Source organism: Mobula birostris, chromosome 6 (genome assembly GCF_030028105.1).
Source record: "Mobula birostris isolate sMobBir1 chromosome 6, sMobBir1.hap1, whole genome shotgun sequence".
Lineage (NCBI taxonomy): Eukaryota > Metazoa > Chordata > Chondrichthyes > Myliobatiformes > Myliobatidae > Mobula > Mobula birostris.
The window spans coordinates 87,743,376-87,763,464 of NC_092375.1; the positions used below are offsets into that span (position 1 = coordinate 87,743,376).

Here is a 20,089-nt window from a genome sequence, read left to right on the forward strand (position 1 = left end):
GAGTTACAGACAGGGCTTTAAACTTGAAGTTGCCGGGTGGGGGCGGGGCTTCAGAATTTTGTACGGTTATAAAGACAAAATTCAAAGCCACCAACTAGCACAGCAACTTAAGAATTGATGAATGAAATGTATCGGAAAGGGACAGACTGTATGATGACAAAAGTGCATCAATAAATAAGGTTCTGACAGAAAAAAAGATAAATTAAAAGTCATGTTTATTTTATCAGAATACACAATCTGTTTGCAACAAGAGAGATAAAATAATCCCACAAATAAGATAAGCATTTGTTTTTATTCGTGTCAGCACTTATTATTTCTGAAATGCCCCTCAGTTGGTCATCTCCTTGAAGCTAGCCAGGGGTGATTTCATACCACACTGCAAACCTCAGGACTGAAGCAGAGCTGTCTGAAGAGTAAGAATCCTCTGCGAGGTGCAGCCAAGTGGGCATTGCCAGTGGCCTTTCTGGGGAAGGTGCTGTTTAGGTGGGAGTTCAAGATTTAGAGATGAACAGTAATATATTTGGAAGAAAGGGTGATGTGGAACTTGGCAGGGAGTATGTAACTTGGAGAATATAAAATTAAAACAGGACCAGAGCCAATTCAAACCTGAGTAAAGTCAGTATCATTTTTTCCAAACATGACTGGAAGGCACTTGTAGAATATAGCACCTGGATACTTAGTTGTATCCAAACTAGGAAAGGCCTTTGCAGTGCAGGGGAAGTCCCTTATCCATTTCCTGTGGACAGACATCACCACCACATGCTGACACCTGGAAATACACTCCCTAATACCAGGCAACATTCCCATACAGTCCCATGGGCTGGGTACTGCTCGGACTTTGGCACTCAGGTTTCAATGGCCTGAGAGAAAGGTATATACAAAGTATCTGCCAGGCGACTGGGACAGTAGAGAGCCACTGGATGATAGTCATTAAGGCAGCTCACACTGCTCTACGTGTTACTTGTCATCTGTAATCAGTAATTTGGTTGAGAATGTACAGGGTATGGTTGCAGAGCAAGTTTGCAGCAAGTAAGATCAAAATTACTTTTTTTTGAAAGACAGTAAGTATTATCACTCCCCTCCGTTTCCTTGTCCCCAATCAGCCCTGTCTTCCCTCTCATCCCCATACTGGGCATAAGTTCAGGGTCAAAGGTGAAATATTTGAGGGGAATCTGAAGGGGAATTCTTCACTCAGAGGGATCTGAGAGTGTGGAATGAGCTGCCAGTGGAAGTGGTGGATGTGGGTTCAATTTGGACACTAAAGAGAAATTTGGGTGATGACATGATTGGAGGTGTATGGAGGCTACGGTGCAGGTAGCTGGAACTAGGCAGTAAAAACAAAAACATGTCAGCATTGACTAGAAGGGCCGAAAGGCCTGTTTCAGTGCTGCTGGACTCTTTGACTCTGTGACTCTAATATAGAACCTCACCACCCAAGCTCTGTAAGAACAGCCCAACAATGCAGGCAACAGTATAGACCACGGTTTGTTACCACATTCAGAGCCGGTGTGGCTCTGTTGGGAAGGCTCCCAAGATCCAGCATTCTGCCTCTATCCCTTCTCTCACAAATTTCATGAGGTACAGGAAGGCTGGCAGACCCTGGCAATGTCCACTTGGCTGCATCTTGCAGAGGATTCTTACTCTTCAGACAGCTCTGCTTTAGGCCTAATGTTACCAGCATCAATCATCACTCGGAGGTGCTGGCGTTTCATTGCCTAGCTCCATGTGTCATTTTCTTTGACACACACCAGTTCACTGATTCAATGCCAGAGGACCGTTCCGCTCTGTGGACACAGTGCAGGGCCATGTTCTGTGCAAGCACCAGGTTGGCTTGCAGGTGATCTTCTCAACTCAGTAAGAGATAGGAGGTGAGTGTGTCCGTTGAATTCAAGCTTGTGGTTCTGGTCGCCTCACTATAGGAAGGATGTGGAAGCATTGGAAAGGGTACAGAGGAGATTTACCAGGATGCTGCCTGGTTCAGAGAGTATGCATTATGATCAGAGATTAAGGGAGCTAGGGCTTTACTCTTTGGAGAGAAGGAGGATGAGAGGAGACATGATAGAGGTGTACAAGATAATAAGAGGAATAGATAGAGTGGACAGCCAGCACCTCTTTCCCAGGGCACCACTGCTCAATACAAGAGGACATGGCTTTAAGGTAAGGGGTGGGAAGTTCAAGGGGGATATTAGAGGAAGGTTTTTTACTCAGAGAGTGGTTGGTGCGTGGAATGCACTGCCTGAGTCGGTGGTGGAGGCAGATACACTCCTGAAGTTTAAGAGACTACTAGACAGGTATATGGAGGAATTTAAGGTGGGGGGGGGTTATATGGGAGAGAGGGTTTGAGGGTCGGCACAACATTGTGGGCCGAAGGGCCTGTACTGTGCTGTACTATTCTATGTTCTATGCTTTATTTTAATTCATTTTTTGTTTACAAAGACTCAATATTTTGGAATGAAGTTAAACAACATAAACCCACTTACAAATTACTATCCCAGTGTCATCCAGAAACATACTATCACTTTCATAGCTGATCAGAATCTCTCATGTTGTCAGGTTCTGGCAGCTATGCTCGACTTCTCATGTATCTGCTGCTCTTGAATTTGATGGTAAAGGTCATATATATATAGAAGATTCTGTCAGAGTAATCGTGTTCTGTACTGGCGCACACTGCACTGATGGTGAAGGGAATAAACATTTAGGATAGCAGATGAGATGGCAGTCAAGCGAGCCATTTTGTCACGGATAATGTCAATCTTCTTGAGTAGAGAGTCATCACACTTTTGACTCGTGCCTTATAGGTAGTGGAAAGAGTCTGGGGTGACAGTACATAGTGACAGGGTATTCAGCTGTTATAGCCACAGCATTTATGTAGCTGGTCCTGTTCAGCTTCTGCTCAACGGTGACTTTTCTCCATTTGTAGCCCACCACCCCAACACGCCCGATCCCCCTTGCTCTGGGACGTCAATGGTGAGGGACATGGCAGTGGCAGTGTTATTGAAAGCTGTTTTGATGGTTAGCCTCTGTATTGTTGAAGACTGTCAATGGACAAATATTTCTTGTCAATTATCAGATTTTGTCTCAATGTCCAAGCACGGACAGCAAAGTTTAGAGATACGGGTCGGACACAGCCCTGGTCAGCACAGAATAGTTAGCCTGTTTCCATGCAGTAGAACTCTGAAAGTCTTGTTGTTTGCAAGGACAAGGGCATATCCCACAGGAGGGTGAGATACCTGCTGAATCATGAAGTTTCAGATCGTGAAGAAATTCATTTCAACTGACGCTGATGATTCGCGGCACCGCACCAATGCCCAATTTTAAGCTCCCAGAGCTAATCTAAATCTAAAGCAACACACACACACACACACACACAAAGTGCTTCAGGAACTCAGCAGGTCAGGCAGCATCTATGGAAATGAATAAACAGTGGATATTTTGAGCTGAGAAGGGGGAAGACACCAGAATAAAAAGGTGGGGGGAGAGGAAGGAGGTTAGCTAGAAGGTCATAGGTGAAGCCAAGTGGGTAGGAAAGGTAAAGGGCTGGAGATGAGGGAACCTGATAAGAGAGGAGTGGACCATAGCAGAAAGGTAGGAGATGATAGGCAGGTGAGAAGAGTTAGGAATAGAGGAAGGGGGCGATTTTTATTGGAAGGAGAAATCAATATTCATGTCATCAGGCTGAGGGATAGATTCTAATTCTATCCCACAGCACATGGAGGTGTTGTCCATGATGCCTCCCCCCCAGGTGTGAAGGAGGAACTCTGTCTTCACAAGAACAGTGCTGTGGTTACTCTGACCATACTCTCACATCTGCAACAAGCCCCCTGGCAAGAGTAAGGTGTGACCAAAACCTGGCGTGAACATAGTCAGACATTATGTTTTGATGCAGATCCTAAACATTAGCTGTTTCTTTCCATAGGTGACATCTCACCTATTCAGTTTTTCCAACTTTTTGTGTTTTATTTATTTTTTTAAATTTTCATGACCACTACATTCTTCAGTTCTCGGTCACTGGTGCTGTACTCTTAGTAGTGAATGTTAAAAGTTCCCAGTACATTGTACTCTTGCTATTTTCAACACTTATCTTATTATTCAATATAATTCACCAGAGATAAGAGATTATTGTAGGTCACTCAACAAGAGATTTCCTTCTGATTGAATGGCATGAAGTTTTCTATGGGAGTGGTGGGAGTAGCAGTGAGTGGGGCGAGGAGGAAGAGTCTGAAGTCCCATCTGGAAAACAGTAGTTTATTCCGAAGCAGCGAATGTGAGAGTGGCATTGGTACAAATGCAGGAGCCATTTGAAACCAGCAAGTCACGTCAGATTTTACTTGAGCCAATAAAACGAAGTGAGGTGTAAGTGGAACGGCCATTGTTGGAGTGGGCCAGTGTTAGAGTAGTCAAGCTTTGGCTCAACAGGCTTCAGGAAGAACAGCTGGAGGCTAAGGGTGTTGAGCCATTTGTTTTTGATTTTGGAACTTGAAAAGTTGGTGCCAAAAGTTTAACAATCTGTGCAAGAGGCTGACTAGGTGACCTAGGCAAGTGCAAAACTGAAAGGTTTCAGAAAGAAGGCACAGGTAAGAGCAAGTAAGCTGTATTTTTTGTCTGTAAATCGTTAGTCCTTAGTTCAGTGATGGTTTAGGTAGTAGGATGCTCCTCCTGTGAGACATGGGATTGCAGGAGACCTAACAGTGCCCTGAAGACATCTGCAGGAAGTGCACCCAACTTCAGCTCCTGGCTGACAAGGTCAGGGAGCTGGAACTGGAGCTGGATGCACTCGGGACCATCCGGGAGGCTGAAAACCTCACAGATGAGACTTTTACTGAGGTTGTCACACCCAGAGGGTAGGCTTCAGACAGTAGTTGTGTGACCACCAGGAGAAGCAAGGGGATAAGCAGTCAGTGCAGGGTTCCCCTGTGGCCATCCCCCTCAGCAACAGTAACCTTTGGATACTGCTGGGGGATTGCCTAGCAGGACACAGTAGTAGCAGCCAGTTAAGTGGCACTGTACCCGGCACTGAGGCTCAGCAGAAAAAGGTAAAGTCAGCCAGAGCAATAGTGATAGGAAACTTAGTTAGGGGGATAGACAGGAGATTCTGAGGCCACAAAAGAGACACCAGGATGTCTCAGGCCAGCTACAGGATATTCTCAAGGGGGAGGGTGAACAGCCAGAGGTCGCAGTGCGCATTAGCACCAATGACATGGGCAGAGATGGGGAAGAGGTCCTGCACAGTGAGTACAGGGAGTTGGGAAGAGCAGGACCACCAAGGTAATAATCTCTGGATTACTCCCAATGCCAAAGGCTAGTCACGACAGGAATACATGATAGTACCCCTTAGGAGGCAGTGATCATAACATGATTGAGTTCACTGTGAAATTAGAAAAAGAGAAGCCGAAATCTGATGTGTCGGTATTTCAGTGGAGTAAAGGAAATTACAGTGGCATGAGAGAGGAACTGGCCAAAGTTGACTGGAAAGGGACACTGGCAGGAAAGACAGCAGAGCAGCAGTGGCTGGAGTTTATGCGAGAAATGAGGAAGGTGCAAGACAGGTATATTCCAAAAAAGAAGAAATTTTCAAGTGGAAGAAGGATGCAACCGTGGTTGACAAGAGAAGTCAAAGCCAAAGTTAAAGCAAAAAATTAGTGGGAAGACAGAGGATTGGGAAGTTTTTAAAACCTTACAAAAGGAAACCAAGAAGGTCATTAAGAGAGAAAAGATTAACTATGAAAGGAAGCTAGCAAATAATATCAAAGAAGATACTAAAAGCTTTTTCAAGTATGTAAAGAGTAAAAGACAGGTGAGAGTAGATATAGGACCGATAGAAAATGATGCTGGAGAAATTGTAATGGGAGATAAGGAGATGGCAGAGGAACTGAACGAGTATTTTGCATCAGTCTTCACTGAGGAAGACATCAGCAGTATACCGGACACTCAAGGGTGGCAGGGAAGAGAAGTGTGCGCAGTCACCATTACGACAGAGAAAGTACTCAGGGAGCTGAATAGACTAAAGGTTGATAAATCTCCTGGACCAGATGGAATGCACCCTCGTGTTCTGAAGGAAGTAGCTGTGGAGATTGCGGAGGCATTAGCAATGATCTTTCAAAAGTCAATAGATTCTGGCATGGTTCCGGAAGACTGGAAGATTACAAATGTCACTCCGCTATTTAAGAAGGGGGCAAGGAAGCAAAAAGGAAATTATAGACCTGTTAGCTTGACATCGGTGGTTGGGAAGTTGTTGGAGTCGATTGTCAAGGATGAGGTTACAGAGTACCTGGAGGCATATGACAAGATAGGCAGAACTCAGCATGGATTCCTTAAAGGAAAATCCTGCCTGACAAAGCTATTACAATTTTTTGAGGAAATTACCAGTAGGCTAGACAAGGGAGATGCAGTGGATGTTGTATATTTGGATTTTCAGAAGGCCTTTGACAAGGTGCCACACATGAGGCTACTTAACAAGAGCCCATGGAATTACGGGAAAGTTACATACATGGATAGAGCATTGGCTGATTGGCAGGAAACAGAGAATGGGAATAAAGGGATCCTATTCTGGTTGGCTGCTGGTTACCAGTGGTGTTCCACAGGGGTCCGTGTTGGGGCCGCTTCTTTTTACATTGTACATCAACGATTTGGATTATGGAATAGATGGCTTTGTGGCTAAGTTTGCTGACGATATGAAGATAGGTGGAGGGGCCGGTAGTGCTGAGGAAACAGAGAGTCTGCAGAGAGACTTGGATAGATTGGAAGAATGGGCAGAGAAGTGGCAAATGAAGTACAATGTTGGAAAGTGTATGGTTATGCACTTTGGCAGAAAAAATAAACAGGAAGACTATTATTTAAATGGGGAAAGAATTCAAAGTTCTGAGATGCAACGGGACTTGGGAGTCCTCGTACAGGATACCCTTAAAATTAACCTCCAGGTTGGGTCAGTAGTGAAGAAGGCAAATGCAATTTTGGCATTCATTTCTAGAGGAATAGAGTATAGGAGCAGGGATGTGGTGTTGAGGCCCTATAAGGCGCTGGTGAGACCTCACTTGGAGTACTGCGGGCAGTTTTGGTCTCCATATTTAAGAAAGGACGTGCTGACATTGGAGAGGGTACAGAGAAGATTCACTAGAATGATTCCGGGAATGAGAGGGTTAACATATGAGGAACGTTTGTCCGCTCTTGGACTGTATTCCTTGGAGTTTAGAAGAATGAGGGGAGACCTCATAGAAACACTTCGAATGTTGAAAGGCATGGACAGAGTGGATGTGGCAAAGTTGTTTCCCATGATGGGGGAGTCTAGTACGAGAGGGCATGACTTAGGGATTGAAGGGCGCCCTTTCAGAACAGAAATGCGAAGAAGTTTTTTTAGTCAGAGGGTGGTGAATCTATGGAATTTGTTGCCACGGGCAGCAGTGGAGGCCAAGTCATTGGGTGTACTTAAGGCAGAGATTGATAGGTATCTGAGTAGCCAGGGCATCAAAGGTTATGGTGAGAAGGTGGGGGGAGTGGGACTAAATAGGAGAATGGATCAGCTCATGATAAAATGGCGGAGCAGACTCAATGGACTGAATGGCCGACTTCTGCTCCTTTGTCTTATGGTCTTACAGATGAATGAGTGGCTGTGGATTGGTGCAGGGCACAGGGTTTCAGGTTCTTGGATCATTGGAACCTCTTCTGTGGCAGGGGTGACCTGTACAAGAAGGATGGGTTGCACCTAAACTTGAGGGGAACCAATATCCAGGCTGGGAGGTTCACTAATGCTACTCAGAACAGGTTAAACTAGTTTGGCAGGGGAATGGGAACAACAGCACCAGCTCAGAAAGTGGGGGGATGGAGAAGGTAAAAACAGGCTGGAGCAATGTAATGGTTACGATGGGACGGAGAGTTTGAAGTGTGTGTATTTAATGCTGGGAGTATTATAGATAAAAGTGAAGAACCTAGAGCATGGAACTCTGATGTTGTGGCCACTACAGGGACTTTGTTGGGAGAGAGACAGGAATGGGCACTTAATGTTCCAGAGTTTTGATTTTTCAGAAAATAAAGAGAGGGAGGTAAAAGTGCACTACTAAACAGGAACTGCACTCTAGGGGACATAACGGAGGCTCGACCACTGATTCATCAGGAAGCTGCAGACTGACCACTCCTCACTGCACGTAAATGGCTCCTCCATGGAGAGAGTTGGGAACACCAAGTTTCTGGGAGTGCACCTGGGCAACACCACCTCCGTAGTGAAGAAAGCACAGTAGTGTCTCGACTTCCTGAGGAGATTAAGGCAAGCTAGACTCCTGCCTCCCCCCACCCCCACTGAAAGTGTCCTGACTAGCTGCATCACCGTCTGGTTTGGGAATTGCAAGGCATCTGACCGACAAAGGATTGCAAGGATGGCTGAGAGGATTATCGGGGTCTCTTTTCCACCCATCCGAGATATTTACCAGGAGCGCTGCTCACACAGGGCCCTTCGCATTGTCAGTGATCCCTGCCATCCATCCAACAATCAATCTCTTTGAAACCCCCTGCCCCATCACCATCAGACAGGAGGTACAGTAGCATCAGGACAAGGACTGTTCGATTAGGAAACAGCTTCTTCCCCCAGGCCGTGAGACTATTGAACTCCCAGCCACTGCCCAGGTCTCACCACCTACCAAGTGTTATACTCTTTACTCTTTAACTTGTGTCATAAATGCACCTTTTTAAAAATTTATTTGGGGTAACATTCTGCTGTGTGTGAGTGATATGTACTGTGTCGTGCACCCTGATCTGGAGGAACATTGTTCATTTAGTGGTATAACTGCATACGGTTGAAATGACAATATATTTGTCTGGAAGTCAACATTGAACACCTTCAGTGCTACACTTTACTGCCTATATTGTAACTGCACCACCATCTCTGCTGGATTTGTCTTTACGGTGCAATAGGACACACAGGGAATGAGTGAATGAGTCTGGAGCAGTTTCTGTGAGACAGGCTTCAGCAAGCAACATTAAGGCAGCTTTTCCAACTCAAAGACACCAGCCTAAATTGGTTGCCACTGACTTTGCTGTGTGCCAATTCAATCTCAATGTTTATATCAGATCATGTGTTCAGTGTTATCGGAGTGTTTCAGGTGGGTTACTACTGAAATGGCTTGCTCAGCTACTTAAATTCATTAACTATTTTGTATGGGTCTGGATTGAGTAAGGACTGCAGACCTTTCGCAGATGGACTCCCATGAGCCAGGTGGCCTTTTTCATGATTATCTGGATTACTTAAAAAAGAAATTTTAAATTCCACAGCTGCCATAACCATTGTGCCACAACTGTAGCACCACAGGCATGATCTAAAGGTTATCATGGGTACATGATGACAAAGGCTAGGAATTAAATATTCGGAAACCTCCAAATGCCGCAAGTCCAACACAGAAAGAGACAGAGTTGTAGGATTTAGAAACAGTGACAATTATGAAATGGTGAAGATATTGACATTAGGATGGTACACTGAAAGGGAATCCGTCGACGGTCATGCTCCAACGCATTTGCAGCCCTTCCCCTGTTCGGTGGCTGGGGTTGCGGTTCTGGTGACTTACTGTCACTGAGCTCCCACGCCACACGGTAAGAACGTTTAGGGCAGTGAGTGGGATAGTATCAAGCTCCTTAAGTTCTGGGATACACACTCATGAGGGCAAGTGGATGAAATTCCAGGGGACTCCTGATCTGTGCATTGCAGATGGTGGAAATGATTCTGGTATCTGGAGATGAGTTACCCAATGTCCATTTCATGGTGGTAATAGTAATGCCAATGACATTGAAGGATCGTTGGTCTGACTCTCCCCTGATGGAGGCAGTCATTGCCTGCCGAGCCCATCCATGCTGCAATGCTGTCGGGTCCTGCTGCTTCACGTGCTGGGGACTGTGAATGGAGCTGGACCTTGTGCAGCAACTCAGCTTGCCTTACCACTCATGCATGGGCTGATGCTCTGGTTTCCTTGCATGCAGGTATATATGGTCAGGGTCATTTGTTGGGGTGTTACAAATGTAAATGAGCATTGTTTAATCATCAGTGAACATCCCCATTTCTGACATTCACTCCACTGATGAGCTAGAACAGCAGATCAGAAGCACAGGAGATTCTGCAGAGCCACGCACACAAAATGCTGGAGGAACTCAGCAGGCCAGGAAGCATCTCTGGGAGTGAATACACTTGACGTTTCGGGACTGGAAAGGCATGGGGAAGATGGGGCTGAAGGAATAAGGGGGTAAAGTAAGAAGCAGGGAGGTGAGGGGCTGAAGAAGGAGAGTTGACCATGAGAGAAAGGGAGGAGGAGGGGCATCGGGGTGATAGGCAGGCGAGGTAACGGGAGGGCCAGAGTGAGGAATTGAAAATCAGGCAGGGGAGGGGAGAAATGACCGAAGTTAGAGAACCTGAGATTCACACCATCAGGCTGGAGGCTACCCAGAGGGAATACAAGGTGTTGCTCCTCATCCTGGCAGTAGAGGAGGCCAAGGACAGACCTGCTGGAATGGGAGTTGAAATGGCCGGCTAGTGACACAGTTGGTTAAGCAGGGTTAACCAATACTGACTGGTCCCACTACCCAGCGTAAGGGCTCCTTTATTGATATCATGTGATTATCCTCAAATGGAAGATAACAAGTGCCAAGGACAACATGGTTTAAAAAGAGGATCAAAAGCCACAACAGTGGCGGGGAAGGGAGGTGCTTGTGATTGTCAGATCAGAACTCACTTCTTTCATGGGTGGTGGAAATAAACCCATCAGGCAAGAAATGGATAACCAGGCAAGATAAAATTAATTGATACGGAAATGGTATCCCAAGGGTTTGGCTAGACTCAGGGAGGTGAATGGGTGCTGTGACGGTGCGACAAGTCCAGTGTGTCATAGTTCAACAACGTCAGTTTATTAAATGGGTACGAGAGATGACTGTGATAACATAGCCTGAGATGTTTCAGACAAAATTAAGTAAAACATTACTTGCACCCATACAATCTATAATCAGTAGATTATTCCATAACAGTAGTTCTCCAGTTGAGTTATTAGTAAGACATAATGTTATTTGGTGTTTTAGATAGTAATAATTTCAAGTGTTACCTGGAAAATTTTCCTGTTACATTGTGCGAACACTGAACCGAAGTTCCACAAAGCGTTATCGAGGACAAAGATGACCAAAGTACCAAAGAAATACCTCAGCACTACAATGACCCCTCGTCAGTAGTACCTTGTGAAGTACTGAGTATTCCAAAATAGACAAAGATGAAGAAGGCCATTTTTGCCTCCTCATTGAGCCAAGTGACAAAAAAAATCAACATACCAACAAGTCAACTTCCAGTGTCCAACTGCTTCGAAAATAAAACCAGTTTCAGCATCTTTCCACATAGTATACAGCAGTTATTTTCCACAACTGTCACTCTCCCACCCTTCTGATGACACTTGCTCAAAATAAAAAGCAAAATTGAATTGAAGAGTCGAAAGGCCATAACATCACCCAGCCCCAGCTCGAGTGGAAATATCCTTCCCTCATCCACGTTAACAGCACCTGGTGGGTCTCATTGAGACCGACCCCCCCCACACACACACAATCATGTACACTCACATGTAACACACACACATCATACACACAGTACACACACATCACACAGTACACACACATCACACTCACAATCACACACATCACAGTACACACTGTACACACACAGTACACACACATCACAGTACACACTGTACACACACAGTACACACACATCACACACACTGTACACACACATCACACACACACTGTACACACACAGTACACACACATCACAGTACACACTGTACACACACAGTACACACACATCACAGTACACACTGTACACACACAGTACACACACATCACAGTACACACTGTACACACACAGTACACACACATCACAGTATACACTGTACACACACAGTACACACACATCACACACACACTGTACACACACAGTACACACACATCACAGTACACACTGTACACACACAGTACACACACATCACACACACACTGTACACACACATCACAGTACACACTGTACACACACAGTACACACACATCACAGTACACACTGTACACACACAGTACACACACATCACAGTACACACTGTACACACACAGTACACACACATCACAGTACACACTGTACACACACAGTACACACACATCACACACACTGTACACACACAGTACACACACATCACAGTACACACTGTACACACACAGTACACACACATCACAGTACACACACATCACACACACACTGTACACACACAGTACACACACATCACAGTACACACTGTACACACACAGTACACACACATCACAGTACACACTGTACACACACAGTACACACACATCACACACACACTGTACACACACAGTACACACACATCACAGTACACACTGTACACACACAGTACACACACATCACACACACACTGTACACACACAGTACACACACATCACAGTACACACTGTACACACACAGTACACACACATCACAGTACACACACAGTACACACACATCACAGTACACACTGTACACACACAGTACACACTGTACACACACAGTACACACACATCACAGTACACACTGTACACACAGTACACACACATCACAGTACACACTGTACACACACAGTACACACACATCACAGTACACACTGTACACACACTGTACACACACATCACAGTACACACTGTACACACACTGTACACACACATCACAGTACACACTGTACACACACAGTACACACACATCACAGTACACACTGTACACATCACAGTACACACTGTACACACACTGTACACACACATCACAGTACACACTGTACACATCACAGTACACACTGTACACACACTGTACACACACAGTACACACACATCACAGTACACACTGTACACATCACAGTACACACTGTACACACACAGTACACACACATCACAGTACACACTGTACACATCACAGTACACACTGTACACACACTGTACACACACATCACAGTACACACTGTACACATCACAGTACACACTGTACACACACTGTACACACACATCACAGTACACACTGTACACATCACAGTACACACTGTACACACACTGTACACACACATCACAGTACACACTGTACACACACAGTACACACACATCACAGTACACACTGTACACATCACAGTACACACTGTACACACACTGTACACACACATCACAGTACACACTGTACACACACAGTACACACTGTACACACACTGTACACACACATCACAGTACACACTGTACACACACATCACAGTACACACTGTACACACACAGTACACACTGTACACACACATCACTGTACACACACTGTACACATCACAGTACACACTGTACACACACTGTACACACACATCACAGTACACACTGTACACACACAGTACACACACATCACAGTACACACTGTACACATCACAGTACACACTGTACACACACTGTACACACACAGTACACACACATCACAGTACACACTGTACACATCACAGTACACACTGTACACACACTGTACACACACTGTACACACACAGTACACACACATCACAGTACACACACATCACAGTACACACTGTACACACACTGTACACACACATCACAGTACACACTGTACACACACAGTACACACACATCACAGTACACACTGTACACACACAGTACACACACATCACAGTACACACTGTACACACACTGTACACACACATCACAGTACACACTGTACACACACAGTACACACACATCACAGTACACACTGTACACACACAGTACACACACATCACAGTACACACTGTACACACACTGTACACACACATCACAGTACACACTGTACACACACAGTACACACACATCACAGTACACACTGTACACACACAGTACACACACATCACAGTACACACTGTACACACACAGTACACACACATCACAGTACACACTGTACACACACTGTACACACACATCACAGTACACACTGTACACACACAGTACACACACATCACAGTACACACTGTACACACACTGTACACACACATCACAGTACACACTGTACACATCACAGTACACACTGTACACACACTGTACACACACAGTACACACACATCACAGTACACACTGTACACATCACAGTACACACTGTACACACACAGTACACACACTGTACACACACAGTACACACACATCACAGTACACACACATCACAGTACACACTGTACACACACTGTACACACACATCACAGTACACACTGTACACACACAGTACACACACATCACAGTACACACTGTACACACACAGTACACACACATCACAGTACACACTGTACACACACTGTACACACACATCACAGTACACACTGTACACACACAGTACACACACATCACAGTACACACTGTACACACACAGTACACACACATCACAGTACACACTGTACACACACTGTACACACACATCACAGTACACACTGTACACACACAGTACACACACATCACAGTACACACTGTACACACACTGTACACACACATCACACACACAGCTTATCTCATGAAAGTGCACTGGCCAGACCCCCGGCGCACATACCTGTGTCATCGAGCTCCGCTCTCGGCCGGCGCCGGTGGTCGGGGTCGGGCTGCGGATGCTGCCCCCGCGCCCTGTAGCCGGGCGGCAGAGCGGGTCCGATGAGCGGCGCGCTCTCCTCAGACATGACAGGCCGCAGGCCGACTCGATGTCGTCACCAACCGCCGCAGAGTTCACTTTGCAACAGGCATGTTGTCCGTCCGCCTGTCCTGTGGGGTCGGATCACCCGGACGAGGAGTGACGCCCGTTCTCCGGATAACCAGGCCCAGGTACCAGGTGGGAGGCGGGAGGCCCGTCTCTGGTCCTCCCGCTAGAGCGCCCCCAGTGCTCGGAGAACAGGGGTGGTACAGGCGGACGGGGAATGACGTATAAAGCGAGCGCCAGCATACAGAGATCATTCCGATAGGAGGACGGGGAATTACGTATAAAGTAAGCGCCAGCATGTAGTGATTGTTGGGCCGGCTGACGGAGAATCACAAACAATAGAGAATCTGCAGCTGCCGGAAATCCGATCAACACACACAAAACGCTAGAAGAACTCAGCAGGCCAGGCAGCATCTGTGGGGAAAAAAGCACAATCAACGTTTCAGACCGAGACGCGTCTTTTGATGCTCCCTGGCCTGTTGAGTTCCTCCAGCATTTGGTGGGCGGGAAATGACGAAACATAACAAAAAGCGCTGGCGAGTCGTCATCATTCGGTGCGAGGAATGACGTATAAAGCGAGCGCCGGCATGTGGTGATGGTTCAGCGCGGCGGCGCCTTTTCTGTGGAAATGCAGCAGTCTGGATTTTACCCGCCGCCCGTTTTCAGTCCACCTTCTTCCGTCCTGCGGCCCCCGGTTTTCTCTTTGCAGCAGCAGTGCCCTCCTGTCTGGGATGGGGGAGCTATGGCGGGCCCGAGGTTCGGGCCGCCCTGGGGTGTCGGCGCCGGGGCCGGCTACCGTCACTCCTCCTGGTTGAACGCCGGCCGCGGCGGCCAGTTTCAGGGTAAACGGATTCTCCTGTCGCGTTAGTTAGTTAGTTAGTCTGATCTCAGGGTAATGGAGGCAGATGATAAAGCAGACTGAAGTCAGCACGGTTTCCTCCAGGGAAAACCCTCTGAGACAATGATGGGCAAAGGAGAGCGGGCGGATGCCGTTCACTTAGATTTTCAGAAGGCCTTTGACAAGGTGTCATACATAAGGTTTCACAGGAAAGATACCAGCATGGATAGAAATTGGCTGACTGGCAGGCGGTGAAGAGTGAGAATAAAGGGGCCATGTCAGGTTGGCTCCTGGTGACTAGTGGTGTTCCACAGGGGTCGGTGTTAGAAATGCTTTTTTAATGCTCATTGTCAATGATTTGGATGGCGGAATTGATGGTTTTGGACGTGTGGAGGTTGTTAGGTACTTGAACAGTGAGGGTGTGAAAGGTTACGGGCAGCGGGGTGGGGGTGGGTGAGAGGTTTAATAAATCAGTCAGAATGGAACGGCAAAGAAAACTCAATGGACTGAGTGGCCTAATTCTGCCTCTGTGTCTTATGGCATAAGCCTTGGTATTTAAAAAAAAAGCAACTTGCTGATTGGGGCCCATGATGCACAATGTCTGACTATTGAAGACTGATAAAAAAACAACTTGCAGAGATTTAAAAAGAAAAATGGCAATTAGTTTTCAGCGTACATTGACTAAATCCACTGTGTGTTGTGTGTGTTTAAAGGGCTTGGGCTAAAATCAAGATGCCCTATTGGAGAGAATTTCAGTGTTAATCAAGTTGTTTCCAAGATGAGTAATAATTGTTAGGAGTCACGGGAAGTTAATCATGTGTTGGAATTGTATATGGATGATCTGTATGCAATTAGGGCTGGTATTTATTCTTCATGGTCTGTTTGTGACTCCTCAAATTGCTTGCAGTTAGAATCAGATTCATTAAACAAGATAGCGGATGTAATTTCCTGTACACGAGAGTAAAGGAGAATGAAATAGTTGCTACTCAACATCTGATGCAGCATAAAAAAGTCATTAAAGATAGCGCCCAATAATAAAGGGGAGGGAACGTCGACTCAGACCATGAGAGGCCTGCATCGGGCATTTTCATGCCTTACAAGGCACAGATTGGAAGTCTGTGTGGGGAGCCATTCCTCACACAGACACTAGAGCAATGTGTGGTTAAGGACACAAACGCTGCCACAGCTGAGGCTCGAACTAGCAACCTTGAGATCACTAGGCCATGTACCCACACGTAATAATAAAATAAACACAATAATGATAGATGCATGAAATTGATTGTATGTCACTAAAGTGATGTTAGGCTGTACACAAGGTGACTGATGGGAATAATCGAGTAGTGGTGGAGTTAGTTGATGGAGGTGTTGATAGGGCTTACTGCTTGGAGAAAGGAACTGTTTGAGTCTGGTGTGGATGCTATGTAGCCTCCCTGATGGGAGTGGGACAAACTGTCCCTGAGCAGGGTGGGTGTGATCCTTTGCAATGTTACTGGCCTGTCTGTGTGTGTACAGTATGTTGTAGATGGTGGATTGGCTGTTACCGGGGAAGTGTTAGGCACCTTTGACTGCCCATTGTCGAGCCTTCCTGTCCACTGCAGTGAGGTTTCAGTGCCAAGCATGTTGCAGCTCGTCAGGAGCGTGATGCTCTGTACACGAGAGCTACACGAGCTGTACACGAGATATACAAACTCCAGCTCTCTTCAGCTTCCTCACAGAGTTGTTAGGAGAACTTTTCTGACTGTGTAGGACAGGGGTAGGCAACCTTAAGCACAAATGATTTTCTAGCATGTGTTATTCATTAATTTGAGGCAAAACATAACTAGATGTATTTAAATGGATAATTCCCAGATTTCAAGTTTTTAATGGCATTTATCTGGCCCACCGTTTGCTCATTAATATGCCATCCGGCCCACAGAAGCAAAAAGGTTGCCAACCCCTGGTGTAGGATGTTTGCTGGGACCATGAGAGGCTGGTGCGAGACGGGCAGTCCCAGGAGTGTGAAACTGCTCGCTGCAGTGTCGTCGATGTAAAAGGGTGTGTGTGGTGCGAGTTCTGCTGAAGTTGAAAGCCATCTCCTTTGTCTTGGTAACGTCAAGGAAGGGATTATTTGTCTGGAAGCAGGCCTCAAGCTCATCCAGTGTCACGTGTTGTGAAATCTGTTGTGCGGCAGCAGGAGCAAAATGACAACAGATAAAGGAGTGACCGGGAACTACAGGCCCAGAACTTTGGTACGGTCCTCTGACAGCATCGAGGGGAGGAGAGAGAGAGAGACCCTGAGCACAGGGACCTTCCCTGAGGAGCAGCGGGGGGGTGGGGAGAGAGGCCATCGCGTGCAGACACCTTTGAGAGGTTGGTAGAGGGCACTGAACTCTCCCCTCGAAGATATCAATCTTCCTTGACACTTTAATCAGAAATCTGAGGGCAGAAGAAAATAAGTTTTCATCATCAGCAAGTGCAGCGTTCAGCGCTGGAACTTTATAAGCTCCAGTAGACGCATCTGCAGTGTTTCATTCCTTTCTGGGCCGCCCCATCGCGAAGGGCGTGGAGGCTTTGCAGAGGGTGCACTGGATCCAGGATGCTGTGAGGAAAGGTTTTCTCTGGAGCAGTGGAGGCTGGGGGGGGGGGGGTGGGGGTGGAGTTGACTGTCATAAGAGGGGTAGAGAGCTGGTATCTTCATCCCAGGGTCAAAATGTTTAATCCTAGAGGGTGTATTTAATGTGGGAGGGGATAGGCTCAAAGGAGATGGGTGGGGCAAGTATTTTGTGTGGAGAGAGGTGGGTGCCTGGAATGTGTGTAAAACTTCTTGGATAAGTACATGAATGGAGGGCCTGGATGTGGTGTAGCAGAAGGAATTGGTTCAGTTGGGCATTTAATAACTGGTTTAATTAGTTCTGCACAACAGTGTGGGCTGAAGGGGCTGTTCCTGGGCTATACTGTTCTTTGAAACACGTTCTGAGTTGTTTACATGGGGTGTGATTTTTAATTGTGACATCCTCACTGTTCCCATAAATATTCAACAAATGGGTATCTATGGGGATTGCTGAGTGGATTTTTAATAAGCAACTATCAAATGCAGCTCAATGTACTATTTATTGATTTCATTTAAATTGCCCGTGGCCGTGTGAAACATCAAGGAGTAACCGCTTTCCAGCTCTGGACTGTGTTACGGAATTCATTTAAACCTTGTCACTGAGTTCTTAAATAAAAAAAAAACAAACAAACAAACAACAACTCTGGAGATCTAATCCTATCCTGTTCCTTCCTCTGACGTATTGATCCTATTACACGGAGCTTTGTTTTATTTTTTCAATGTATTGAGGTACAGAACAGGCCCTTCCAGTCCTTCGAGCTGCACTGCCCAGCAAACCCCCCCCCCCCCAGTTAACCCTCCTGTCATCACAGGACAGTTTACAGTGACCAATTGACCTACTAACTGGTACATCTTTGGACTGTGGGAGGAACTGGAGCACCCGGAGGAAACCCACACGTTCCATGGGAAGGATGTACAGACTACTTGTGGAGGACCCCCTATTTAACCCTGAACTCTGACACCCGACTGACCACACTGCACTTCTCACTACCCTACCGTGGCAGCTGAATGAAGCTGCACTGCTTTTGGGGTGCAGTTTGAATGTCCTCGGGTTAACTGGGCACAAGAGTCTGCTTTGGTTCATACCAGAGCTGTTTCAGTCTACAAGGATCCAATTTTTGACATTTTTAAAATGGATTTATATTGGTATTTATTTGTACTTTGCAGTACCCCATAGGTTTGGAGGTTTGTGTGTCTCAATAACCCGGAGAGCTATAGTGGCTGGAGTCAGGCCTTTATGCTTTGGCCCTTGGTAGGGTCATCCATGCCGAACAGGTCAAAGGGTAGAGGCCAGAATGAGAGTTGTCCACTGATTCTCCAGGTTCGGTGGGGGGGTGGGGGGGGGGATGTTCAGATCAGGGCAACAACCCTAACTGGTCAATAAAAAAATCATGGAAACAGCACTGAAGAATCTTTCGACATCTGAATGAGTGAAAGGACAGACAGGTTTTCATTGCTGCTGGAAAGGCCAGCGGTACAAAGGGCAGTGAGGGAGAAGAGAGGAGTTGGTATTTCAACTCTACAGATGTAGTCGAATTTGTGTCAGCTTCCAACATTAAAGGTCATTTCTGATGCTGGGTAGTAACTTAAGTTTGTTTATGCAAGACCTAACTTTCTTTTTCTGTTCCCCCTTTCCCCGTTTGTTCATAAATAAAACCAGATAACCTCGGCCAGTTTTGCCAGAAGTGGCCAAGCCAGCAAGCTTCAGCCTACTGGGGCCTAGGAACCAACCAGTCTGACACCAGACAACACCAGGTAATGTCAAATGTGCACGCTTCAACTCCAGTTGCTGCTCCCTGCAGCAGACCGAGATTAGGCAGGCGGCTTGTTTTTGTGGCAAGTGATTTCCTGCCCAAGGTCGCAAACACTTGATGCGGGACGTGGTCAGTAAGAACTCTGTAAGCACAGGAAGGGTCGGGAGTGTGTG

The 20,089-nt window shown here is 46.3% G+C and overlaps 2 protein-coding genes across 2 annotated transcripts in view; one reads left to right on the top strand and one right to left on the bottom strand.

Annotated features, from left to right (window-relative positions):
• gpalpp1 (GPALPP motifs containing 1) overlaps window positions 1–15,197 on the bottom strand; it is a 32,928-nt gene extending 17,731 nt beyond the window's left edge. The window contains exon 1 of the mRNA XM_072260819.1: window positions 14,594–15,197. Coding sequence (XP_072116920.1) covers window positions 14,594–14,717 — 124 coding nt within the window. The 5' untranslated portion in view covers window positions 14,718–15,197. The remainder of the gene's footprint in view (window positions 1–14,593) is intronic.
• The window catches only part of nufip1 (nuclear FMR1 interacting protein 1), a 51,428-nt gene continuing 46,378 nt past the window's right edge, over window positions 15,040–20,089 (top strand). Inside the window, exons 1-2 of the mRNA XM_072260818.1 lie at window positions 15,040–15,576; window positions 19,823–19,917. Coding sequence (XP_072116919.1) covers window positions 15,330–15,576; window positions 19,823–19,917 — 342 coding nt within the window. The 5' untranslated portion in view covers window positions 15,040–15,329. The remainder of the gene's footprint in view (window positions 15,577–19,822; window positions 19,918–20,089) is intronic.